The sequence below is a fragment of the Fusarium falciforme genome, chromosome 1, assembly GCF_026873545.1.
Source record: "Fusarium falciforme chromosome 1, complete sequence".
Taxonomy (NCBI): Eukaryota; Fungi; Ascomycota; class Sordariomycetes; order Hypocreales; family Nectriaceae; genus Fusarium; species Fusarium falciforme.
Genome location: NC_070544.1, coordinates 175591 through 203369, shown reverse-complemented (window position 1 = coordinate 203369; position 27779 = coordinate 175591). Strand labels below are relative to the sequence as shown.

The following is a 27779-nucleotide window of genomic DNA, read 5'->3' as shown; positions in this document are numbered from 1 at the left end:
GTTATACTTAATACCTTTAAGTATATTACTAGATATAATACCCTTTGTTTAAGTATAGCACGACTAGTCTTTCTACTAATATAAACCTAGCACAACTGGTTTATCCCTTAGGAATATATACGATCGTCACAATTAGACCTTAAGTTATATTAGAAATTATAATTAAAAGGATACTTAGCTATAACTTGGCTTTCTGGGCTTATAACCTATTAGAATGAGCATATTGTATTAATTAAAGAAGAAGAAAGGCTCGCGCTAACCACCGGAAGCTATAGACAAAATATCCGCATCCCAGCCACTAATAGATCGAAATAGCTATTGATCCGTCAAAACAACGGATCTCAACACAGGCATCATCGCACCGTAATAAACACTCAATTCTCTCACCTGATTTTCGGGGCGATGATGGACTGGATTGAGGCCTGCGTACCGCGACTCGCTTATTTCATGGGAATAGCTTCGTTTTAAATCTACCTCCCTGAGCGAGTAGTAATCGTATTCCATTGGTCTGTTAGCTGGCGTAAAGACCGGACTGTTGTGAACCGATTGCGAGCTATACAAAAATAATATACCTGGCGCAGTATTGTTAAAGCGAGCTAGTCATTGGGCCTATTCAGAACAAGTTATATCCTGGCCAACAGGGTTTGCCTGTCATGTTCCAACCCAGATAGGCTTCCACCTTGGATCACGCCGAATTCGTGATGCAGATGCTCCCACACCGGAACTACGTACTTCAATTCAAGCTCACCATCTGAGAGGGCGAATGGTCGGTCCAACGATGTGGCTAGCGCCGAGCTCATGAGCTTGGTCATGTTTGAAGTGCGCCCCGTACCAGATCACGACGTCCTCATTCTTGACTGGCTCTCCGGTCAAGAACATGTCTATGTTCGCCTTCGTTTCCGACGCTGAACCACCAACGACAGTTACGCCGTCGTCTAGTTCATTATCGTGATACCTGACCACCCAAAGATCTCCGACGCCGTACGAATCACTTGTCCCGTCGTTCGTGCCTGGGATCAGCGAGTATGTATTGCCGGTTCTCGTATTCGAAATCTCCCAGTGTCTCTGATGGGACGCGTCCTTTGGCCTGCGAATCTCGTACGCATGGTCGTGGTAATTCGAAGAGCCAAAGAGCGGCGGCTTGTTGAACTCGCGGACGAGGTTGTTGCCCGAAGTGCCGATGTCGAAGTCGAGCCTCCAATAAGCGTGATGGTGATGCACCTGACAGACACAGAACGGGGGCTGATAGACTGCCGCAAATCCAAATCGGGGCCTGAGTGTACCATCAATGTGAAATCTCCATTCGGACACATATCTGTACCACCCGGCTCTCAGCTGAGACTTGAGGACAACCTCTTGTCCCTCGACATAGACCCCGACTCCTCCGAAATTACCACCATCCCGGTGCGGAGAATCTAGAATTGTCTCTGCCGGGGAATCGCACCTCCTAAAACCGGGGGCGACGTTGCTTCCAGTGCACTGGAGGGGATATTCCTCTCTCTGCCAGTCCCTGTAATAGGGGCCACAGCCGGCAACCAATGGCGGCTTGTACTCCACGTTCAAAATGGGCACATGGGCACGGTTTAAGACAGACTTGCCTTTGTATTTGACATGTCTCAATTCGATTCCAGAGCCCCTATGTCCGGACGACGCTGCGGGCCGGACAGCTTCGAGAGTCCAAAGCTCTGCCCCACCCTGCGTTATCCTGATTTTGGCTATGCCAGGTGCTGATGTGATCGACTGTTGACCTGAAGGAGGCGGGGCCGTACATGCCAAGGGTTCCTCGGAGGGACGCTGGGGAAAATCCACCGTTCCATTGTTCATGTTTACGAGGGCCACTCTGCTTGAATTTTCGTCGATGATGGCTATGTTCAAAATTCTGTGCGAGGTTCCATTCGGGAAGTCATGTGTTATAAATGGAGGCATTCCGCCAGTCACAATCATGTCGGAGTGTCGATCTGCCATCCTACCGGCTTCGGCGAGTTCGTCCGAGATGACAAGTGGCTGAGTGTTCGCCTCAATAATAGAGACTGTGCTCGGGTTGAAAGGGACGCCGCCACTCAGGATAATGGTTCTACCCCCGGTGTAGTCATATACCGCCGCCTCGAATCTGTCCTCTGTAGTCTTGGCATGACCATGCGGTTCGGATTGAAATCCCGAAAGCAGGACTCTGTGCCTGGAGTTGTTCAAAAGCGAATGAACTGGGCTGAGATTCAGCGCTTGGGCAACCGTTGCATTGAGATCATCGTAGCTGCGGCCCTCCTCTTCAATTGACAGGCTTGGGGTTCGCGGAGTGTCTGGGAGGATCGGCTCACAGTCGACCGCCAACGGAACCAGGAGTGCGAGGAGAGGGTAGAGAAGCGGGAAACGGAAGTACATCTCGCCAAAAGGTCCAGCTGTTTCACCTAAGTCCAACTTGGAAAATCCCTTAACAAGGTCTCGGAGGTAACGGCAATGCTGTGAATGTTTCTTGATGTTCGGACAACGGTTGAACTGCGACTTCGGATATCGATTTAACTGCAAACAGATTGTAAATCAGGCTGTCGTATGCTCTCAGAGTTGGTGGGAATACCCTGCCTTTAAACGAGTTCATAACCTGGAAAGGAGAGCATACGGCGTGTTAACCAGCAGGGGGCAGCAACACTGCCGGAAACTGCGTCCAGCTTAAACACTACGGTCAGATTTACACCCCGAACGCGGTATGAGGAAATACAATGCCCGCGTCAACTACCCGTCATGGACAGCCAGCCTGACATCGTTCACAGAGGCTAAATTGCAGCCACAAAATCTTACCCAGTAAATTCTAATTCCCCTTCCTTCTGTGGTTACCAAAAAAGAAAAAAAAAGAAAAAAAAAGGAACTACCAGGCTTCAGACGAGTTGAACTTGTGCGAAGTCGAGGATTCATGCGATTTGGACGCCTGGGAAAATTTGTAATTTTGGGCTAGACTTGTGGAGTTGAGAGTCTGGAGACCAGCTGTGCCGTTCGGGACGTCTCGACTCTCAATATCTCCCTGTGCTCCTGGGAGTTTTCTCCGATTGAGCATGCATCTTGATCGTCAGCGTAGGGGCACAGGCAGCTGAGGGAAAAGCGCTGACTGGACAATGGCCCTGAGGACCACTACAACCAATGCGACCGCAGCAAACACCCCTAGGATGGGCGAACCCGATGATCCGGCATCGGACTCGTTTGTCGTCGTCGAATTCAAGTTGCTGGTTCTGTCCATGGCGTGTGCAAAGCCTCGGCTATGCGAATAATCACAGCGAGCATTGTGTCTTGACCTTGTATCCTCAATTGATGATCCGGAGTGACTGGATCAAAGCCCATTATGGTGGCTCTCATGATCTCATGACTCGTCATGATGGATGAACTTAAAACTTAAAACGCAGACTGCTGAGCCACAAAGTAAACTGATTTACTGTGGACGGCTGTCCAGCCACAGCGCTTCCATCACATGCCTGAACGGTTTGCGCCGTTATCTATTTGAGCTGCCTTAAGACTTCGCGACGGTCACGATTGGGGGTCGACCGCAACAAATGAAGGGTACATTATCCCCGCCTAAATTTAGTTATGCCAAAAGTCCCAAAAATTCTTCGTTATTACAAATTGGTATATCGCATAATGTATAGCCGGATATGCTCTGGGGACGCCTAGGTATTATTCACCAGCGATTCGGACAGAGCCGTCCATACAAATGTATATGTATGTAGTTATGACGCCCGAGCCAAGCCCAAAAGGGTAATCTTGCTAAATTACCTATATCCTTCCTATCAATTTGCCGTGGTCTTCTAAAGCCCATACGTAGATCTGCCTTTCGCTCTCGTCTTGCCAATTTGGACATTTTCTGCGGCATCTCGTGGTGTTAGTAGCAAGTGAACTTGAATACGGCTTCTCCTAGTGTTCAGAGTCCTATCGTCGGTGGCTGAAGCGGGACCTGCTGTAGTTAACACGAGGGTGTTGGTGTAGGTCAGTCGAGAATGATTGTTATTAAGGTGGTGGTCATGATGTTTTCGAGGCCATAACGAGAGTTTGTTGTCTTTCGTAAGTTTTCTAGATATCTGGTTGCTTGCAGAACACATGGAAATGGCTTTTATCGTCACCGGACTCTTCGTCGTGTTGTAGTTAACTGTCGGAGTCGACGACCTGGACGGCCGTTGTGGGAGGGACCAGGCAAGCGTGACGCCTTCTTTTTATAGATTAGCGTAATCGAGCATAGCGTGATGCTTTCCTAACTGGGTTAGCACTGCGTCAGACGTTGATCCTGTGGGGATGCCTAAGGCTACCACTCCCCTACCCTTTTGGGAAAGATTGCGGCACACATCACTCGTGCTTCCTGTTGCACTGAGCGTGCTAAAAGGATCAAAGGTCAGGTAAACGATAGTGAGCAGCAGCGGTGTCTTGATTGATTGATGTCTAAAGTGTGGGGTACTCCAGCCCACAGACTTTACTTAAAGCACACAGCTTGATTACTAAGTGCTATTGTTTCCTGAGGCTCGTTGAGATTATGCCTACCCTGTGGCAGGAGCAGCAGCCAAGGGCCTATCGGCGGCCATATGCCTAAGGAGGCTTAAGATGCTATCACCTCAGACTACAAGGCAGCTCTTCACGGCTACGGTAGTACTAACTATGGACTATGCCTCCACCGTGTGGGCGCATACATGCGGGATAATAGAACTAAGCTGGCTAAACCGAGCGCAGAAGGTAGATACCTAAGCGATCACTAGCGCTTCTAAACGGCAGCGATGGCGGTGCTAGAAGCAGAGGCGAGTATCCCCACGATAGGGGAATATTATACTCGAGCCGGCTCTAGGCTCTAGATTAACCTATATACCCTACCAAAGATGCACCCACTCGCGGGTCTTAAGATATCAAACAGCCGGAGATACTTATCTCCGATAAAGAAGCTCGCGCTGGCATAAGAAGGGGACATATTTAAGCGAATAGAGACTATCTAGGTATATATACTACTACTATGGCATAGCCGCCTACCCATCGGGTATGACCTCGACCGAGATATAGCGATAGGAACCGCCAATAGGATGGAGGGCATCCTGGTGATAACCAGTGTGTCGTAGGTACTGGATGGGCCATGAGGATCAAATGAGCGCTTGATTTTCTATCTAAAGGGGTGACGAGAATCAGACTCTTATGCCTGTGTCAGTCTGCCGATCTCATAGGCAGCAGGCTGTTGCCCGATGCTAGTTATGGTGTAGCGTTCACGCTGACCGTGAAGCTATTCACGATGGTAGTGATCCTTGCCCTTGACACAGTGCCTTGGAGAAGGCAGGAAGGGTAGGCATAGGCGGCATCGTCCGTGATACTCTGAGCAACAAACCGGGCGAGGTGGTGGCCAGGTACCCGATTATGATCGGCTCCAGAGACGACCAGAACGTGTACACCGCAGAGCTAGAAGCTATAGCGATAGCACTAAGATACATACCGGATGGACTCCAACACCTGCAGTTGACCGTTATGACGAGCAGCCGATCAGCACTGCAAGTGATCGCGCAGCCGCAACAACAGTCAGGACAATGTATCGTCCAGGAGATCCATAGGCATGCCGAACGACTCTAGAAGAGTGGCAATATTATCAAGATGCTATGGGTGCGAGCCGGAGATAAGGACTTCCCTATGGGCAGCGAGGCAAAGACGGAAGCGCGAAGAGCCGCACGAGGAGGACACAGACCAGAGAAACCAACATACCAAGCGCGCTGCACATAGATGAGACTAGCGATCGCACAGCAGCAACGGCAGAAGACCCTGCCCGATGGGGTCGGAAAGTACTCGAAGCGAATCGACAAGGCGATACCAGGCACACACATACGTCCCCTGTACGATGGACTGAAGAGACGCGAATCAGATATGCTCTCACAGCTGCGCACGGGAATGGCTAGGATTAACAGCTACCTGCACAGAATTGGAGCAGTGGAATCGGACATATGCGACTCTGGATAATAGCAGAGAACGATAGAATATTTCCTATTCCGGTGTACGAAATGGGACGCGCAGCAAGAAGGCATGCGACGAGTCGGACAAACAATGATGGGAAACCTCTCGTTCTTTTGGGACGAAAGGCGGCATCGGATGGAACCGAATAGGCACCTAACCTACGGGCGGTGCGGGCGGCGATTAGGTTCGCCATGAATACGAAGAGGCGATGCAAACCAGACTGGATGATTTACTAAACAATAGCATTTAGCGGCCAAACCTAGCGATACTAACACCAAACAGCCTCAAGCTAGCAGACCACGCTTCAGCTGCTGAGGATAGGATGCTGAACACTTGGAGAAATTGGCCTTCAAGCAGGCCTGTCACATAGAGTCAAGCGAGGCGAGACCAACTAGTGGATGAGGAAGAACGTGGGGCTTCTGGGAGACGCGAGCAGGAAAGCTTGGAACCTAACGTACTTGGCCCTATGAGGTTAGTCCTCCCGGGCGGAATAAATTTCATTGGCCATCCCACGGATCTCACTGCGTGTACGGGCCAGATGTATTATATTTGATCAAATTACACGCAGCCTGTCGCATAACATCCGTGTGACCGGATGTAACTATCCGGTTTCACATCTGGCCTGTCGCATAATCCTAGCGACATGAACTTAAACAGCTGTGCCCGAACACATGGCTGCTCGATTTCTTTTGTTCTTTAGATAATTCTCATCAATCGACTGGTGCCACCAATGATCCCTGCGGAGCCAATTGTCTGACAGAAAGGCCATAGAGTAAATACTCAACTATCCGAAATGGTCGAAGGGGAGGTCATATCCTCGCAGCTCTGGGCCGGAGTTGGTAGGGAAATGTAAACTTCGCCCAAGGGTGTTGAAGTACAATCTTGATCGCTGTCCGCTGCTAGAGAAGTACCGTCGGATCTCGAGAGATTCGGACGCTCTAACTCCTCCACTTTTCCACTTTTTAACCTCCAAACCGTTGAGTTACCATTGGGTAATTGGCTGATACGGAGTTTTGTGGCGACAGAAAGGGGCTTGCAGGACCTCCAGGTTCATTTAAAAACAGCAACACCTTTGCTGCTTGAGTTGAATTGTGTGTGCGTGTGCGTGAACGAGAGTGTGTGTTGTAGGGTTCAGGGGGGGTGTCGCAGCAAAGGTGGATCCCTCGACAGCTCCACCGGGGGCGTGCTTATCTCCTGAGTGCGTGAAGCCCTCCAATGCGGTCACGACAAGGGTATCAGGCCAATCAGAGTTCTCGTTAAAAGCGATACCTCACTCTCGCCTATCTTTCGCCCAAGGTCTATGTAGACGTATGGTAAGACCTTAACAGTCACGCTCCCTGAGGTCCCCTATAAAGGGCGCTAGCTGCTAAAGGCATATCACTGGGGCGGGGTACGCCTTGGAGGGCTTCACGCACTCAGGAGATAGGCCGATGAAGCAGAGAGGAAGAAGATAACGAGATGTCAAAGGTGAGGCCAAGTTTCGTGGAGAGAGAAAACGTGACATTAATCCTTTCTCGGTTCACAGAAGGCAAGCTTCCTGTGATGAACGAAAGCCAGAGTCATGGGCCAACAATGAATGAAGACTCGGGACGCATCAGGGAGCTCCTCGACCTGCATTCACGCTCAAGCTCAAACTCGAGCTCTGAAACGATAGTTCTGGGAAAACGGAGCTAAGAATAGAGAGGCACGACAAATTGCAGCCAACGTTTTCCTAATGGTGGTATTTGTTTATGGTGAACAAGAACACCCACGACATCCACCTCCCAATTGACAAGGGGCATGGTCCTTGACCTCCCTGTCTCATCGCGTCGTGGGTGGGCCAATTGGGTTTAGGGGGGTGGGAATGACGGCGATGTCGGCTCCGCGGCTCCACTCTTTTATTGACTGCTCCTTTTTTTATCACCCCCATCTCTGACCAACCGATCCTTTCACAAATCCTGGTCTGTCGACGCAATCCCTCAAACAACGCCTGCTTTGTCGCTCTTCGAGACGCATTCGCATCTTGTCAGACACAAGCTGCAACTCCACAGCACGAGGAGCTATTATAGTGTCTTTTTTTACTATTCCTTTTTCTTCTCCCGCTGTTTGTCTCTGCGGCTGACGCTGTCTGCGTCGTACCTCGCATGTCTTCGCTGTGCTCTCGCCTGAGCCCAGCGATGCTCTCTGGCCAGGTCAATGATTACTTTGGCGATACCCATCACCTTCTTGGCGGTTCCCCTACACCCAATGAGCCCTTTCTGAGGACGGGCTTGACACCGGGCGGCAGCGGTTCTATGTTCCCTGCCCCCAGCCCGAATTCTCGACTTTTTGCTTATCTCGCCAGCGGCGGAGCTACACCCAGCACTCTCGACTTCCACCGAACTGCTATAAGCGCTGCGGCCAAACTTGATCAGAACGGTGCTTCTCCGCGACCACAAGGACAACAACCACCACCCCCGCATGAGCAACAGCAACCATCTGTAACCTCTCAACCCCAAGAAATGCCCAACGGTGCGACAACCGTCAAACCCGAGGCGAAGCCCACATCGGGCCCTTTTGACCCCCGCGATAACGACGCTGCGAATGGTCTATTCATGTTGGCCCAAGATAGGAACGGTGCCCAGAGTACGAACCAATTCGCCGTCACTTCAGGCGCCCCCGGCCACGTTGACCCTGCTCCCGTCGCTCCACAGAATATGAACACTTCGCCGCAGGTGTCGAGTGTTAATGGGGGCTCCATTGGCTCTGCTCGCAGCATGAGTGAGAGTAATATTGCTTCGGATGAGAGCGAACAGGCCAGGCCCAATACGCGAGGCAAGGGCAAGAGGAACCCCCCTCCCACCTACGGCCGACGAAAAGCGGATGAGCCCCTAGCTAATGCTCCCGCTAATAAGAAATCCAAGATCAATACCGCTGCTATTAATGGTGACATGGATTTCTCTGATGACAAGTCCAAGATGAAACCGGAGGAGGGCAGATCCAAGTCAGAGATGACGGACGAGGAGAAGCGAAAGAACTTCCTCGAGCGCAATCGGTATGTTCTAGAACACTTGATTGTTCTGTATTGAGACATGTCTACTGACTCTTTGAACCAGCGTCGCTGCCCTCAAGTGTCGTCAGAGGAAGAAACGATGGCTAACCAACCTGCAGACCAAGGTTGAGATGTTCAATACGGAGAACGATGCCTTGACGGTGCAAGTCACCCAGCTCAGAGAAGAGGCGGTCAACCTAAAGACGCTTCTTTTTGCCCACAAGGACTGTCCAGTTACTCAGCAACAAGGACTCCACGGTGCCTTCATGTCGCAGGTCGTTGAACCCTTCAATCCGCAGATGAACCCCTATGGTATGGCTGCACCGATGCCAAACCAGGTTATGGCTGGCCAGGGTGTGCAGCGGCGTTTCTCATAGCACGAGCGCCTGCCTATTCCGCCGCACTGTCCAGACGCTCAACGCGTTCAGTTGGGTGACAGCTCTCTGCCTACCGGGCTTGGCAGATCTCCGCGTCTAAAAGCTTGGGGGATCAGCCTCTTTCGGACAGTCAGTTGCTTGATGGATCTATCGATCCTTTGCTTGCTCAACCAGGGGACGATGATGTTCCGGCGGGGTAATTCTTATTATACACATACACAAGGGGCTCTAGGTGTTGCCGTTCCGAAGGCCAGCTGGCTCATATATTCGTTGCAACTTCTGGGCTGTACAACAATTGATGATGAGGGGAGCATCCGGACGGGGATGGGTGCCTGGGGTTCATAGGTAATGGACGTGTCTGATTGGAGGCAAGTTCACGGTATTCTTTGGGAGGACGCTATTCTCAGAGCGATTGACGACTAGAGAGGGCGCCCTTACCACCTTTTAACATGTACGTAAGTATTTTGGCAAGGCCACGGAACGCTCACATCAAAATAGTGTTTAGCCAGGCGGATTGCTTTTACCTGGAGTCCACGCACTTGCCTCGGTACTGCGCTAAATATTAGCCAAAGCCTACTACGTAATGTGCCGGGCCGCCCCCGGATCCAGGGTCCCCTAGGCTCCCGGTCAGAGCGGCCGAGGGCCCTCGAGGTCGGCGCCGTACTCCTACGTACATTTCTGCACTCTAAGGCGCTCACCGATCGTCTACTTTGTTTAGGTTAGAGGTTTAACCCCATATTGATATGACATTCTTCTCAAATGGCTTCCCTCCCTCTGTACCCTGGCTTTGACTAACCGGGAAGCTAGTCAGGGGAAGTGGCTGGCTCTTTAGTATTTCCCTGGTCTAATAAACCTAGCTATTTAGCTTTCGAAATTAGATGCGTATTACTACGGAGTAGCCTCTCTTGATACTTGATCTAGGCCAAGATGGCATGTTTCTGGGCTTCCGCTAGCCAAGGCTTGAAGACAAGGCCTGGGCCCCTATGAGTTAGGCCCCTCCATGCGGTGGGCCCCCTTAGATGAAGCCTCTTCTGTAGTCTTAAACTCCCGAAGACCTTGGTCTAGAGAGAAATTTAAGCTCTGGCTCGAGCTTTCGGTGTGCAACAATAAGGGCCATAATGGCGGAACTAGGTGCTTGACTTATAACTATCGGCTTTCTACTTTATCTGCGATTGAAAGACTGCCTGTTCTGTGCTTCTCCCCGTTTTCAGGCAGATGGTATCTGCTTGGCTTCCCTTGTGTTTTAGGTAACCCTTTAATATTGTTTTTTCTTCTTTTTCTTGTAATCTCTAATGGCGATTTTGCTGCACGATCGCGGCTTCGGTTCCGGTTCTGGCGGCGACTCCCACATAACCCTGACAATTATTATCGTTTTTCTCGCAATCTCCTTTTATAATGTTATCAAGCTTAACTTCCTTATCTGGGGAACGTTCAAACGTTATGTCGGGCTATACTTTTGGACCGTCTTTGTCGCGACTTGGGGCATTCCCTTATATTGCGTAGGCTTCCTTATTAAGTATTTTGGGTCGCTTTTACTGGGCTACTTGGCTTGCACGTTGGTTATGGCCGGCTAGGTATGTATGGTTAGCGGTTAATTAATGGTGCTATGGTCATGGCTGCTTTTAATGCTGCGAAACCAAATACGCCTCTGCCTTATCTTATGGATGATTATCGTTGACGGAGTTTTCTGCCACGGCGCTATTATCCCCATGGTCTATGGCTCTTTCTCTAGTAGCCCCGAGATGTGGAAGAAGCCCTACTTGATCATGGAAAAGATCTAAGTCACTGTCTTCTTTCTCTAATAAATTTTCTCCTCTAGTTTCTATATCGTCGAAACCGTTAAACTCATGAGATTTGAATAGTCGGTGGGAAATAAGAGGTTAAGTCGCCGGCTGATGAAGTACCTTATTCTTATTAACGTCCTTATTATTATCCTCGATATCACTATCCTGGCTCTTGAGTATGCGAACTAGTACGAGTATTAGACCTCGTATAAGTCCTTCGTTTATAGCATAAAGCTAAAACTGGAGTTTACTATCCTAAATCGCCTTGTCGAAATGATGACCGGAAGCAAGAATGCTAGCTCTGGCCCGAGTCGAAACCACAACACGGCGAATAATACCACTGTTCCCTGGAAACCTTCAGCGGCGAATCAGGTGGCAAGGCTACTAATATCTCATATCGGGCATATGCCGTGGCAGGTAGCGAGGGCGCCGATGATGGAGCATAGATGTCACCGATTCGAAATGGGGTAATGATGACGCCTGAGATTACCCTGCACCGAGACGAAAGATAGGATGATGAGGCGGGGAGCAGAAAGTCATCAGCCAACTCAACCACTGGAGCAGCACAGTCATATGACTGCGAGTCAAAGGCATCTTCTGAGGTCCAACTGGCAACTCGCGGATTCTAGTAAGACGGAATGTGGTGTTTTGCTTAGAAATACTCTCTAATTCCATCGCCTACCTACTGTAGCTATTGTTCTTTTAAATACATCTTGCCAATAACGATGCGAATTGTTTCTCTACACGCTTCCTCCAGGCCAAGAACGGGGATCGACAGCTGTGCTGCAACACTCCTCCCCGTATATCTTCAACAGCTCGCTGTTGAAAGGTTTCGAAACCGAACCATGAGAAATGAAACTCCTGAGAAATGCAAAACCCACGAAGTCTCTCTGGTCTGCCGGGCCTTCCATCAATATGTGTATGGAGCCACCATCCTTTCCCCAACTACCAGACTAGCCCTCTCACGGCGTCACCAGGGCCATGATCAACCTTGAGCTCATCATGGCCGGCTATCAGCCCCTTCGCCGGATAATGCCTCTCTTGCTGGCCAGAAATGGCCCTCTAGTTTTATCCCATCATGGTCACCAAATGGCTCTGCACAACACTCTGCGTCCTCGCCACGGTTCTGATGCTCAATCTTCTTTCTGTTCTGGTAACAGGGTTCAAATCCATGCCACGAAATCCACATATGGATCCATAAGGTGGATCCATATCCATTCCCATATCCACGCTACGGAGCCCCAGGGCCTTCTGCGATCAATATCTGTCTACTTATTTGGCCCTGTCTCCTCCACCAGCTTTTTATTGTTCGCATTTATTAACAATTCGCTGCGCCTCCATTCAACCAAGGTCGCCTCCACAGCCTTTTGCTGATGCTTGACGGCGCTGCGAAAACCGCTGTCCATGTCACGCAGCTTCTGAATGATAAGCTGGATATGACTCTCTGCACTATTCGCATTCTTAGATTCAAGCACCACTGGTTTAGGCTGGGTGATACGCACACATCTTTAGGCTTGAAAGTACAACCCGTAGCCGCCATGCTACCTATCTTTGCGGGGACTATTGTTGTTGCCCACCTCTTGGATCTAGAGACTTATTGCTCAGGAAAGTCAAGATATGGGATGCATAGGTCCTGGCCGGCAGAAGACGGGATTCATAAGTTGATACTACATGAAATCGTATTCTACCACGACGGTAGTCTTATACTCGAAACTGGCTCGTTTAACTCTCGATATGATGGGGAGGCTCTAGACCGGTGGTCTATTCGCTAGAGTGCGCAAGGCCTAGACCATCAGGAATGTAGGGTGAGCCCATTATGCACCCCGGAGCAATTCCACCGACGGCGGGGAGGCCGTATGTGGACATCTGGCCAATCAAATTAAACCATTCACGTGGCACCCAAAACCACGCAGTCCCCCCTCCCTTTCTCGTCCGACTGACCGACTCCGTCTCTTCGCCAAGAAGCCTCGCTGAAAGCCATAAAACACCCATCATCAAGGGGAAAACATGATACATCACAATAGGTGGTTCGACAACAACAGGGTTGGCGCACAGACATCGGTCTCCCTGCCAGAAAGCGCCAGCTGTTGGATTGTCGCAGTGTCCGACGCGATCCCCGTCTCTCCAACACGCGACACCGTAAGGTCGAACAGACTCCTCACGGTCAGTGGTAGCCCGCCCGCCTTGGCGCCGGCACCCGCGCACGGCCAATGCCCGTCACATTCTAAGCGCTCCCATCTTTGACCTCAGATCGAGGCGGCAGCATCTGCATGCCGCCCTATCCTATTCGAGCAGACCTCTTTGCATATCGCCCACGGTCGGAGGGGGAAGCTTGCTCTGGTTAAGATCCTTTGTAGTATGCTTCGCTTGTTCAACATTAATGCCAAGTTGCTGGAAGAGACGCTCGAGTTCGAAGTAACGCTTGAGGGTAAGCCCAATATATGGGACGTTGAGCTCTTGGGCGGGGGACTTAATGACAGACTTTTATTTGCCGCCGAGCAACCTTAAGTCTGCCGAATCATGAAACTTGCCACGAGTGGCAGCGGCCCGCAGTTTACGTTTGAAGAGATAGAAGGGATTAAGAAAAAAAACGAAGAACCTTGGCCCAGTGAGGGCCCTTCAATGGGAATGACACTGCGTGGGACGTCCATCAGAATATTGCGGGCCTGAGAGACAATCGTTAGCACCGCGCTTGCGTCGTGATCATGGTCAGAAGCTCACCCGGAAATTGCTCGCAAAATATTTCCACCAAAACGGCATGACTTTTGTCGGGTCGGTTAGACCATAGGAAAGCCACGTAGTCTTGATGGCTCTGTGAAATTGCCTGGAAGCCTTCTTTATTGATAAGAAGCGAGATTATCTGCTCCTTGTTAACGGAAGCCAGGCAATCAATGTCCTTGCTCTCGCGAGTACCTCCCATAATTCCAATGGCGTAACCACCGAAGATGCCGAAGTCGATACCTTCTCGACTCAATATGCCGTGCAGCGCGATCGCGGCGTCGTTAAGACGTCCTTGTATTATATCGGCGACTCGAGGGAAAAAAGCGCCACGTCAGGTCGGTAATAGTAGGCGACAAGAGCAAGGCGGGGATGAGAGTTTTAACATGGCATCTGTCGAGCAAATGGGGGTTTCTGTCGATGGCGAGGCTGCCAAGCGTGCATCTCGGTGGCTGCAGCTTCAGGCGGGGAGCGTGCATCGGCGCTTAGGATGGTAACACAACCAGGCTGGCTTGTGTCGATCGAGGTCTGGGTGCCATCAGCGTCGAATCATTAATCCTAAAGTTATGCGTCAGCCCGCCTGAACAGCACGTCTTGTACACCGAGACCGTCTCATCCGTCCTGTTTACGTTCCCCTTGGACGCTCACTCAAACCCGGGAATCAGCCATACGCTTTCCGCCTCTTCTGGGCCGCTGATGAAGCAGGTGATTGTATTGTCCGAGTAGTAGTCGATTCTTGACTGCTTGCCGTGAATTCGGTTCATGACCAGCCTAAGGAGGCCCGCATCGGAGTCTTTGAGGTTTCTTTCAACCCAGGCTTCGTCTAGATTCATGCCGTCGACGAGTTGCTCGACAGCAATCATAGCCATGTCGTTCGGGAGAGGCGGCAGTGGGCAGCGGGGACCGCCTCCTGGGCCGGTTTTGTTTTGTCCAGAGCCCTCAATCCCCACTCAACAAAGAAGTCTTTGACTGACTGATGGATGAACTGAACGGTGCGGGCATCGGTGGATGGAATAATCTCTGCAAGACCGCAGCTCAGAGTCTTGATTCTTCTGTCGATCTTATTGTTGGCGATGAAATCATCTGAGGCCCGGCACTCATCGAGCAATCTCCGCGCGCAGTCCGGATTAACTGCCAAGGCCCATTGCATCTCGTCTGTTGTCAAAGGTCTCATAGAGAAACAGATCCATTGCATCAGCTTCAAGGTAGTCGAGCGGTGCTTCGCGGCTTTGGTGAGCTCAATGTAAAGGCCGTTCAATTCTTGCGGTATCCGTCAATTTCGGCCGTGATCTCAGCTGTCGGTTCTCTATCATGGACCAATAGTAGCACTCGTTTCAGGGCCAGGCGCGCCCACATAAAGACACCCCGAGCGCGTTGAATGATTAATCTTCCGACGTCGGCATCTGAGTGATTTGTAGAGAAGTGGGCTTCAACAAGTGTGGCGATGTCCGTGCATTTTTAGAGTCTAGCAGTATTGTTAATCCGCCATCGAGCGCCAGAATGGGGTGGTGACGATAGGAGAAGTAAATGCTAAACTGAGAATCATTTGGAGGAAGACCTGAAAGGTTGCGCTTTAGGTAGTTAATTAGCTCGAGAGCGGATTGCTGGCCACATTCGTCGAGCGCGTCAATGGAGAGGATGACCGGAAACCTCTTTAAGATCCTCGAAAGCGTAGACTGGAGGTATTGTTGTAGTGACTGTAGGTGCTATTGCCGCTTCTCTCCGGGCTCACCCATTGATTTTCGCTTGGCGTCGAAATCATCGACTAAGTCGCGGAGGGCACCGGGAACACGGCTAAGCAGCTGATGCAGGAGGGATCGGAAGAGGCCAAGCGGAGTGCTCTGTGGTTCATGGCCACGGCCATGGAAGAAGGCAAACGCCTGCGTGTCGGCTCCGCAAAGAGCGGGAAGTTCACGAAGCGCGTACTTCATCATTGTTGACTTCCCCGATCCGGGCTTCCCCTTGATCCACAGGAGACCTCGATGCTGACGTGTCCATTGGATCAAATTGTTGTGCTTGAGAAGCCATTTGTAGGTGCCATCGGCGGCCTCACTGATGTCATTAGCCCGGCCATCCATATCCTCAAAGGCCAGCGATCTTATGTAAGCTTGCGTTATCTCTGGCTGGGATTGGTATAGATATAACCTAGAAAGTTACTATAGGCTCGCAATAGGGCTTAGGCCCACGCACTATGCTCGGTAAATCGTTTGGCAACCTCCTGTTTCGATTCAGCGACTAGTCTGCTTAGTTGTTCTCTGACTATGGTGTAGTCGCCCTGGTTGCTTGAATCATACTTGACGAGCCCGGAATGATTAGTGTTAAGAGCGATATTGTCCTCGTCGGCCACGGCTACTAATCCCGTGCTAGTAGTCGACTATTCTATCACTAGCAAAGAGAGCGGGCCGGTTTTGCGCCACTGCCCGGCTTTGTTAAGCTGCGAGACCTATTAGCGCAAGCTTGAGCGTCCCTGATAGTATATGTTACCTCTAGAGTTGGACTAAGCATGCGCTCGAAGAAAGTCATAACTTGGTAATGGCCCTTGCAGCTTTCGGAGAATTGATCTGTAAGCCTCTTCAGAAAGGCCGATGGTTCTGAGTCGTTGTCGACGAGGAGATCGTGAATTAAGGCCTCGTTTGGCTGACCTCGGATAAGGGTCCTGAGCTGGTCGTTTCGGAGGCCGAGGTTGGGCACGCTGAAGAAAAGAAGCCCATAAGTGGCTTTGGATAGATCAGAGTTCGCGTCACCGGGCCTCCTGCGTGCACGAACGAGTGCTTACGGTAGTCAGTTCCCTGCTTCCTCACGGTGGCGGGATATCTTACCACTTTGATGAGCAGGCCGCCGAGGCTGTGGCTGATGAAAGTGATCGGAAGATGGGAGGTCTGAGGGGTTGGCCTGAGCTGGACAGCATGGCAGATCACGCACCCTATCTTTCGTCCGAAAGGTAATGATATGTTCTAATAAGGCGCCGCCTAGGTTATCGATGGATTGCTTCGAGAGGCTGCCGGGCAGTACGTTATCGTAGCCGTAGAGCAGCACCCGGATGTTGGGCACGTCTTTGGGTAGGAAGTCGCGTAGCCAGACGTCGTCGCTGTTTGGGGATTTCCAGGAGCCGAGTGCGTGGCTTCCGAGGCCGGGCACCGCGATGACGCTAGAGGAGTCAGCAAGGTGAGAAAAGTAGGCAGAAGACAGGCTTACTCGGCCTCTGCGCCGTTCTGGTCCTCGTAGAGCGGTGTGACACCATGAAATTTGCTGGTGTATCTGTACGGGTAGCCGTTCCCGACGCGGCGCAGCCGGGCTGACAGGTCATCTGCAGAGAGCGATGTTCTGATCGAGACGGTAGCGCACACGGAGTGTTTATCCTTTGGCGCCAGAGAGCGACCGACTGGGGTAGCGGCGACTGCTCGCAGGGTAGCGTCCTGTTCGATGATGGCTTTGAGGTTGCGGTCAAGATCATCGGTCTGATCGGCTGGAATGTCGTCGATTCTCAGGGTCAGGCATTTGATCGTCGGCGGTTTTGCGGAAAAGGATGGCTGTCAACAAGACGACGATGACGGTCGCGACAGCCGTCGTGAGCAACTCCACCGGCGTGGCCATGTTGCTCCATGAATTGGACAGCTTAGTTGGCGTGAGAAGCAGAGTGGTGATCGCGTGCATCGAGTCTGATTCAGCTGGCCACGTGACATCAAGCCTTCAGCCTGGTCCCTAACCTCACCACCAGATGATGGCTACGATTTCTGGCAGCTCTTTGCTTCCTCACATTCACGATGACACTCGATGCCCCGCCGCCGTTCGCGTTATGGCATAAGACAAGGGCCTTACCCCAATCGATCGAAATGCCTCTCAGCGTCAATGTTTGAATAGTCGTCACCATTGTTTTCCTCGTCGCCATTGTACTACCTGCGGGGGCTTCAACATATTTCTCCAGGGGTCATCATAAGAGAAGAACACTGGGACGGAAGTTGGGGTCGGGGGGTGAAGGTGGGGGGTGTGCGGTGCAAAGTGGAAGCAGGTAGATAAGTTTCTACGTGAGGTGGAGCACGGGGTTTGACTGAAGAGGTGATTGATGCACACTGCCTCTTGCGTCGGTGGCTGGAGCAAGCAAAGTCTCCCTCACAACGCCTAGAGCTCTGCAGTACAAGAATGAGCCGGCCCTGCCGTCGTTACCTTACCCCCAACATCGGCAAGCCTTCCAACACTTGCAATATGTCGTCCGGTCTAGAATGGACGTATAACCCATGCCTCTGTTGTGGCACCCAGACAGAGGGAGAAGCATATTGCTCCAATTCCTGTCGGCTATCAGAAGCTGAGAAGACACCGGCATCGATTCACTGTTCGAGCTCGCCTTCTGTTCGGATCACACCGTCTTCCTCGACATCCCCAACCCAAGGCGACGTGGCCTTGGCCAAGACGGAGAAGGAATTGAGAGCGTACAATATGTCACTGGACCAGTCGAAGACGCGGAGGACGGATTGAGCCGCATTGAACGATGGAATGTCTCCAATCCATTCGTGTTTCGGCTCGGCTCAAAAGCTGGTGACAGGGGCCACATCATCATCCACATTGACATCACCGCATGGCGACACCTCCCAAGGGACATCCCAGTATCACTGGCACGCGCCCATTACAGCATTCATGCACAAAAAAAAAAAAAAAACACGAAAAGAGGCGCGGGATTCCCAACTTGCGGGTGAAGATAGTCGATCGAAATCACGGCCTGGGTGTTCTGTCCCGTGAATGGGGCTTTGTGACGAACCAGGAGCTTCTAGGCCACCTTGACAATCTCAGGCTCGAGATCTGCAACACACGCAAATACAAAATGGCGACAAATGCCATCAATCGGCAGCACTGGCAGCTCACAATGAAGTAGCCAGTTTCGCAACCAGACACCGCCGCAATACTCGAAGCCTAGGGCGGGCTTGTGCCTATCATAGGCGATTCTTAAATGTATTGCTTCCGGTTTCTCCGCCGAACATTTAGACCTACTCTGTGTTTGTCCCTTCCTTAAAGCATCGTGGATCTCTTGTTGGAAGAACTGAGAGTTCCCCCTAAGCCGCAGGATCAAGATTAAAGTTTGAAGACCTACGATGAAGGTTCAAAGTCCTAGATGGGATCATTCAAAGATATAAGGCCCCAAAGGGCCTCTTATTAAGATTATAAAAAAAAGAAAAAAAAAGAAAAAAAAAAACTTAACTAAGAATAATAACAATTACCCATTGGCTCATATGGGTCTAGCGACCCAGGCGAGCCAACCTAGCAAGCTAGGTTAGCCATAAAATTATGAGATAGCTATAAAATTATAAGACACTATGGGGCCCTATTTTCCCCCTTGAAAAGCCTCCTTTTTTAGTCTCTTAGTTTTAGAATCTATCTAGAGTGATTTATAAAGGTGCAAAAGAGCAAGTTAAAGCTATTAGCGATACCTAATATAATAATATTAATAATATTAATAATAGCTATAATAAAAGCTGCTACCTAAGCCTCTAAGGCCGCTGCCTTCTTAGATAATTCCTTATATAAATTTAGCTATAAGAATATCTTTTTAGCCCTCTGGGCTAGCTTCTTATATAGCCCTTGCTCGCGTAATAATACCTATAATCCTCTATATTCCTAATATATAGTATTAAGGCCATATTAGGCATAATATAGAGGGGGGTCTAGGTAATAAAAATAATAGCCGCGGCGGTAAGGGTATAACTAGCGGCAATAAGGGTATTTATAATAGAGGCTTAAATAGAGGGAGTTCCTTATTATTTTTTTCTTTTTTTTCTTTTTTCTTAGTAAGAACTAATTTAAGCTAGAAAATAATATTATTATTATTTCTTATAAAAGCGATCTAATCTATTATGCTAAGGGGTTTTAAGGTAAAACTAATATTATAAATAGCTTTATAGACTTTTTATAATAATTATATATCTATTATAAAAAGGTTAGGCTTTTAAGTAAATATTTAATATATAATTAAGTATTATATCTCTATAAAATAATACTTAATATCCTTCCTTATATACTTTAATTACTAAGCTTATAATACTTTTTTCTTTATATTATTAATAGTAATTTCTTTTTCTTATTACTATTAATACTTAATCTTTTTTATCTCTTAGATAATAAGGCTATAAGCGGTCTAGACTTATGCCTTTTCTTCCTTTTATTAGGCTTTAGTAATAACCTCCTCTTATTAATCTTAAATCTCTTATAGACTAATATTATAACTAAAATCTCTTATTAGCTTTATTTTTTTCCCTTTTTTTATAATATTATATCTTTTCTTAATTTAAGCCTAGTAGTTATTAATATAAGTAATAACTATAAATTTAAAAACTATAGCATTTATAATAATATTATATATTTAATAAAATCTAATATATATAAGGGAACTAAAGGTATTACTATAGTAGTCTAAGAGTTATTTAGTAGTATCTATAGCGGCCTAGAAGTAAGATTTCTAAGAAAAGAGAAAGGTAAAGGCTAGGTTAATAGCTTACTTTGCCTAAAGTTACTTCTTAGCTAGATATATTATTACTAGCTTAGGATTTAATAGATAAATACCTAATTTCTTAAAGCCTAAGATAATATTATATACTATAAATCCTTCTTTAAAGACTTCTTATTTTAACTTAATAAGTGTATTAATATAAAAAAAGAGATATAATTTATTTAAAAGCTATAAATAAAGTTAATATAAAAAAAAAGATATTACTCTTTTAAAGTTATTTACTAAGAAGCTTCTAATAGGTATTCTTTAGTAGCTAAAAGACCTTAATATTTATTAGCTATAATATATATATAAAATAAAGAGGCAAGGGAGTTATAATAATATAAAACTTTATATAATACTTTCTAATAATAAAGATTTTATATCCTATAAAGCTATTAAAGATAATAAGTCTCTAGATAATTATATTAATAGCCTAAGAGATAAAAGAAATATTATATTAAATATACTTTTATATAAGATCTTTAAGGAGCTTATTATACTTAAATTACTCCTTAAATATCTATCTTATATATTATGCCTTAATAGACTTAGCTTAAAAATATTAATTAAAATATATTATTTACTTAAAAGTAATCTTATTATTAAAAAAAGCTATATTAGACTAGGCAAAGTAGATATTAAAATTAATATTTATATATACTTAATCTAATATAGGCTAAGTCTTAAAAATAAGCTATAATAATATTATATTACTTATTGCGCTATTTATACTAATAAGGGTATAAGTCTTTTAATTAAAAAGAAAAAAAACTTATTTTTTTATTTTTTACCTTATTTATATAATATAAACTTTAATATTTTTCCTAAGAATATTAATCTTAATATTAGCCTAATTAATATTCTAATACTTAGAAATATTAATATTATAACTCTAGATAATCTTAATAAGGTTTTTAAATTATTATTTAAGATTATTAAGATTATTAATTTCTTAGGATTTATAAGATTATTTTATAATTTTAAGGAATACTTATTTAAGCTTAGGATAATTATTATAGAAATAAGTATATTATATCTTATTAATAGGATTAATATTAGGGTTCTTATACTAATAAAGGGTTATAATAATATCTTTTATCTTAGGCTTAGAGGCAAGAAATCTAAACCTCTCTATCTAAATAATAAAGGCGATAATAGCTTTATCTTCTTTATCTATAAGGACCCGCGGTCTATTGACTTACTAAGGCATAAATCTAGTCTCTAGCCTTATTATAATCCTCTAAATAGAGGTAATAAAGGACCTAGGGTAGCATAAGCTAGCGGCACGAAGTAAGAGAGGTTAAGTTATACTAGAGAAAGAGGTTTAATAGAGGCCCTAGGTATACCGGGCATATAATACTATAACTTCCCGGGTAGCCCTAAGATTTACTTTACTTAGTATAATAAAGATAGATAAAAGAGAGGTAATTTTTATTACTTATTATTATAAAATATAGCTAAAATAGGTAGTAATTATATAAAAATAAGGATATTATTAAGTGCAGGTCTTATCTTATAATTTTATAGCTAACCTAGCTTGCTAGGTTGGCTCGCCTGGGTCGCTAGACCCACATGAGCCAATGGGTACGACAATAAGAACTACTTTTTGTCAAGTGCACTCAGCATCCCTGCGTGACACAACAACATCTCGTCAGCAGTCGCGTCTATTTCGCGATACCGCGCCCACGGTCGCGCCGACCTCTACGTCCCTCAAAAAGATTGTAAAGATTGCAGAGCATAGGGGTTCAGACGGTGGCTTTAGAAAGTCCCCGCTGGGAGCCCATAGGCTCGCGGTACCCGCGAATTTAAATTTCGCGGGCACTGCGAAAATAACTAAGCACAGTGCCATTTGCAGAATTAGTAATACAAGATAGGCTATCGATACTATCTCCGCGGAATATAATAAAGCTTATTACTTATGCATTTAATAGAGCTAATAGCTACCTTTCGCTATAGTTATTAAGATAGGAATATTTAAGTTACTTAGGTTATATAAGAGCCACCTAAATTATATATAGATATAATAGCCATAGAATATTTAAGGGCTTTACTACTTAATTAATTATCTAATACCTATGACTTCTAATAATAATATAGTTATTTATCTTATAGCTAGCTAAGTATAAAACTTCTTATTCCTTACTATCTATTTCTATTCTTTTCTAAATATCTTTAATGCCCCTTCTTCTATTAGCTAAAGAATTATCTCTTACCTCTTTAGAGACCTAGCATTTAATTTACTTATTTTTAGCCTTAGTTTAGTCTAGATATACTATTATCTCTTTATTTATCTATTCTCTTAATCCTACTAATATTATATAGCGCTTAGATATCTATTTATAGTCTAGGCACTATTTATAGCTCTGGTTATTATACCTAAGTGGGAGCCTTATTGCCCTGCAATATTATTGGTTTATCTTAATGCTGCCGGCCGGCTGCGCTGCGTACCACGCGCTCCTTGTTGCGACATATCGTCCATATATGGCCTATGGCGAACCATACCTCGGTGGCGATAGCGATAGCGGGCCAGGCACAGGAGATGGTTCATGAACAGGGGATCCTGGCCGCTGAGAGGCGCCGCCGGTCGAGTCTTATAAAGCCCCAGTCACAGTCTCAAGATAATCGCCGAGGACTGCGGCCAGCCTAGCGCATCATTCCAGGAAGCTAAGCCGAAAGGGAGGGAGACTCACTGATTGCCCGTCTAGGCCTGTATTAGGTTTCTTGTTGGCCGCTTTACGGAGTGCGATAGAATAGCAGAATACGAATCCTGCCGGATTCATATTCTGCTATTCATGTTGTGAGAGAGGAGATATTTGTATTGCAGGTATACCGAGTGTAGCCAACCCAGCCCGCCAAATAAAAGAGTATTCTCAAGCTAGGGCAGCGAGAAGATGAATTTGACGCTGAGGAGGATGCTCTCTCTGGCGGAGAATCAGATCTGATTTGCGGAAAGATGGATGACCTGTGTATCAGTTGAGTTGGCAGTCAACAGCCTAGGCAGTTGCCTGAGGGGTGGGTTGGAGAAGTGGCATGCAGAACTGAGGGCCCCCTTCACTTCAGAGTTAGGGTTTGAAGTCCTAAACTCAGATCGTAGGACTTGTTTGTAGGACTTTCTAGGACTCAAGTCCTAGAAGGGACCCACTCGAAGACATAAGATCAGTCACAGACATGATCAATCAACAATCAATCTCACTCCTCCTCCATCTTCTGGCCATCTGTCCTCATCATTATACGAACACGAGTGTCTGACACATGTACGTTATAGCCATATTCAGTCATCCACTCGCTAGACAACCTTTCCCTTGCGCGCAACAAACCCATGCAGGGTGACTTCTTGAGAGAGGTCCCTGAGATCGGGCTCTGTCCACGACGTCGCAAATTCCATCCCGCACTTCTTGAGGACATTCTGGCTTGCAACGTGGTCACCTACCGTGATGGCTGAGACGCATTCCTCTTTGACATCACCATCACCCCGGACGGTGTTCTTATCCACCGAGATCTCAACCTCATTTCTTGGCAACGACCACCACTGATCAAGGAAGCCTTTCAGGAACTCGGACGCATAACCTTTGCCCCAATGCGCCTTCAAGAAGCTGTATCCCATAGCTGGCCAGCCAAGCTCGCCTGACCACATGCCAGTACCTCCTAATCCGATGGGTTCACCAGTCTCGGAGAGGCAGATGGCCCAGTCGTATCCTTTGACATCGTTTGGAGGCAGACGGAGGCCGAGACTCTCCTTGGTTTGTTCGATGAACTTGTCGGGCCTACCCTGCGTCGACCATATCATGACTTCTGGCTCTGAGCGAAGACTACGGAGAAACTCGAGATCGTCTTCGGTCATGGGCCGCATGGTCAGACGCTGTGTTCGAAATGGTTTTCGCTCGCCATTGGGAGGGAGAGGATAATTGGGGAGCGTTGTTTTGACGGTTATGTAGTCAAGAGGAGGTCTGGTGGTTAACTCCATGGTTGCAGGGTAAGTTGAGTGTGAGGATGAAAGTGAGTTATGGTGAGTATAATACTATGAAAGATCTCATGAAGTTGAGAAATTTCGCACCTCCTATATCTTTTTTATTCTTGTCATTTCGAAATCGTATAACTCCGGTGAGTCACGGGTCCTCAATGTTATGAGTCGACCCAGTTTCCTTCTATGTTAGGTATGACAAAAGTTCCCGTCGGGACCCGATAATGCCGCCCGAAGCATCCGGCTCATGTCCCATGACGATGACCGTCTGATGCGGGGTTCGCAACACCAGACATCCGCCAAAAGCCTGAATCGCCGCCAAGCGGTTACCAGGACTTTCAAAGGTTATAAAAAAGGATAACACAAGTATTTCAAGACGTATCGAGTCTCATATCTTCCTCGAAGTCTTCCTTAGCACCATACAGTGACGCACATGGGTTGCAAAATTATGCAGCAGTCAAACTTGCGTGTAGTCCCCCTGCCGGTACAGCGATGGCGCAAGGCCGGCGCGGGTCCGTATCGACCCATTCTCTCAGGTCGATCCGCCTTTGTAGTCCGTGACGGCACGCCACCCCTTGCCGGCCACTGACACCTATCATGCCGACCGCCGTCCGCGTCGGCATCAATAACCGTGCCGGCCAGTCCTCGCATCGGCCTCCATATACACTGGCCCATCTCATGCCGTCATTGCTAAAGTACTACTTCGAGATGCTGCCTTCCAATACAACGAATCCCGAAATCTATGGTATAGTGATTGAAGGCTCCATTTCTCATTGTGATAACCATTCGCGCTGACGTCAGCCCAACGGTTACTTGAGGAGGGCCTAGAGACTGGCCCGGTTCCCCGTGCTTGGTTTCTGTTGCACTTGGCCTTCCGGGCGCAACGCAGTTAGGAAGACCAAGCACGGAATTGCCGGGCCGATCTCCAGGCCCCCTCAAGTAGTGCGTGGAAGGGGGCCGCGTGGAAAGAGGGGTCGTGACACTAAGCTGTCAACGCAACGCCACGCGAGGACGAAATTGATGAGATTGAATTGATCGCCAGCCTGGATGTTGATGGCGGAGGCCTTTGACTTTTTCCAGCAAGGGGATTGTGCGTTATTATTTCATCCTCGCGGAATCTAGACTTGATTAAAACCAATGGGTCCGGGCATGGGATGAAGAAGTTATCCGCGATCGAGATACATTATCTGAGCAGCGCACACAAAATCTTTTTCCTCATCACAATTTTGAGTGTCCTTGTAAAAAAATTAGTGGCTTGCTTTCTTATCCATATTCTCGGCTATGACCGCTCTAACAAAGCTGCCCTAAAATGTCGGCAATCCCACTCTGACGTTATCAATTCAGGCTATTCCAGGTTGACGGCTCGCTACTTCGCCAATCTTAAACGCCGGGGCCGGGACACTTGCGCACAATGGCATTGGATCCCACTTTCGGACGTCGGGTCTACGAAGTAGTTCAGAATCCTACGAAACACTCGCTAAACCAAAGCACGAGCATTAGATGCTTAACTCCGAGCGCGATACTCCCACATCAATATAAATCTCGTTAATATGCCCAGCTAAGAATAAGCAATAAACCACTGCACCCTAATCCACTCAAAATTACCATTCTCTACATCGGACATACAACTATGACCGGTCTCAGATATGATCCTGAATATTTTAAGGCTATTGAGCCTTTCATAAAGGGTCGTAAAACTGCATCTGCAAAGACTGTTTCCGAGATTCGCACCAATACGAATAACATCATAAGCCAAGTCATCGGCAACTCTCCATATCCCGCTGGTGTGACCGAAACCATATACAAGATCAAGAGCTATGACGGAGTCGAGATCGAGTACACACGCTTTGCATCCGAAGAAGCCTTAGCCTCAAAGGAACCTACACCAGCTGTAGTCTACTTTCACGGTGGGGCTTTTATAGCCTGTAGCGTCAAGCTCTTTGCACCGCAAATCGCTCGTTTAGCTGCCAATACGAATCTGCCGTATTTCGCAGTGTCATACCGACTGGCGCCGGAGCATCCAGCCCCAGCTGGAGTTGAAGATGCTTATGCGGTTATTCAGCACCTTTTAGAATCTGCTATTAAGTTTAACATCGACCCTACCAGGATTGCCGTCCACGGAGATAGTGCGGGCGGAGGTATCGCTGCAGGCGTTTGCCTACTTGCCAGGGACCGCAAGCTAGAGCCCCCTATTGCCAAGCAAATCCTTATTTATCCCATGCTGGATGATCGAATGAGAGTCGAGCAAGACGATCCCAGTGTCAAATTCATGTCATGGACACCGACTACGGCCACTATCGCCTGGGATGCCTACCTCGGAAAGGCTCGAGAAGGAAACGATGCGCAAACCTTATCTTATGCAGCGCCGGCTCAGGCCACAGGCTTACGGGGCCTACCGTCCACCTACATTGAGGTCGGAACATTGGATCTTTTTAGAGATGAAGATTTGGAGTATGCTAGACGACTGGCTAACGATCATGTCGAAGTTGAGCTTCACCTTTGGCCGGGACTGCCACACGGATTTGATGGGGTTATGATCACAAGCTGGTATAAGCGGTCACAGGAGAGTCGCTTGAACGCCCTGAAGAGAATTGGAGTTTAGAGGTCTAAATATGAGGGTTGTGCTGGTGGTTACCAAGGGCTCCCGCATAAGCCCCAGAGAGCCTGCCAGGGCTAATGAATTTCTAGCTGATTAGACCCATGGCTTTAATTTCATTCCTTTTATCATATGACCTCGCAATTATCACCCCAGTTATCTGCCCTATGCACCGCTTAATCTTTTCTGGCTTTTTGCGCCTAGATCGCTGCTTTGAAATGGATCGAATACAGTAAGAGTTAGGTACGGAGGAAGCCTCTAAAAGTTCTCGGCCGCGCTAAAATACGCCATAATCTAAAAAAAGCAAAAAAGGAGAAAGTAATATTTATATATATAAATTACTATAAAGCTATTCCCGGCCTGCCTTATATTTATTTTTTCCCTCTAGCTTAATGATTTTTTATTTATATATAGGGATTCTTTCTATCTAGGCCTAGATCTTCTCTTATAGAAGCTCTTTCTTATTACGGCCTAAGAGACCCCTAGGCCACGTGACGAGAAGGACCCACCTAGTCCTACCAATCACAAAAGGATCAAGGCAGATCATGCCTTGCAGGCTATAATCCCCTCTAATTCATTAAGCTAGATTATAATGGCTTAGGCTCTATAAATTATAATCTATTATAATCTACCCTATTATATAAAGTATATAGAATATATTTATTATACTTTCTTATATAGTAACTACCTTAGCTATTAATATAACTTAATTATACTTAATACCTTTAAGTATATTACTAGATATAATACCCCTCTTATTTAAGTATAATATAACTAATCTATTTATTAATATAAACTTAATATAATTAGTTTATCCCTTAGGAATATATATAATTATTATATATTAATAGCTCTTATTTAAAGGATTACTTATATTACCTTAAATAATATTAAATATCATAATTA

General features: G+C 47.2%; 3 protein-coding genes and 1 pseudogene across 4 annotated transcripts, besides 1 other annotated feature; 2 read left to right on the top strand and 2 right to left on the bottom strand.

Moving 5' to 3' along the window:
- Window positions 1-8072: 8072 nt before the first annotated feature.
- Window positions 8073-9336, top strand: NCS54_00002100 (BZIP domain-containing protein; the record flags this gene model as incomplete). Its single annotated transcript, XM_053145687.1, has 2 exons — window positions 8073-8962; window positions 9024-9336. The coding sequence occupies 2 exons, from the start codon at window positions 8073-8075 to the stop codon at window positions 9334-9336; spliced, it is 1203 nt and encodes a 400-aa protein (XP_053001662.1).
- Window positions 9337-16459: 7123 nt separating this feature from the next.
- On the bottom strand, window positions 16460-17314 carry NCS54_00002000 (annotated as a pseudogene). The gene is made up of 4 exons: window positions 17034-17314; window positions 16761-16986; window positions 16658-16717; window positions 16460-16609 (listed from the first exon to the last, which is right to left on the bottom strand).
- Window positions 16460-17314: a sequence feature.
- Window positions 17315-23602: 6288 nt separating this feature from the next.
- On the bottom strand, window positions 23603-24280 carry NCS54_00001900 (Hypothetical protein; the record flags this gene model as incomplete). Its single annotated transcript, XM_053145686.1, has 1 exon — window positions 23603-24280. The coding sequence occupies one exon, from the start codon at window positions 24278-24280 to the stop codon at window positions 23603-23605; it is 678 nt and encodes a 225-aa protein (XP_053001661.1).
- A 1627-nt stretch (window positions 24281-25907) lies between these two features.
- NCS54_00001800 (Lipase esterase) lies at window positions 25908-26879 on the top strand (the record flags this gene model as incomplete). Its single annotated transcript, XM_053145685.1, has 1 exon — window positions 25908-26879. One exon carries the CDS (start codon window positions 25908-25910, stop codon window positions 26877-26879), a length of 972 nt encoding a protein of 323 aa, XP_053001660.1.
- Window positions 26880-27779: the final 900 nt, after the last annotated feature.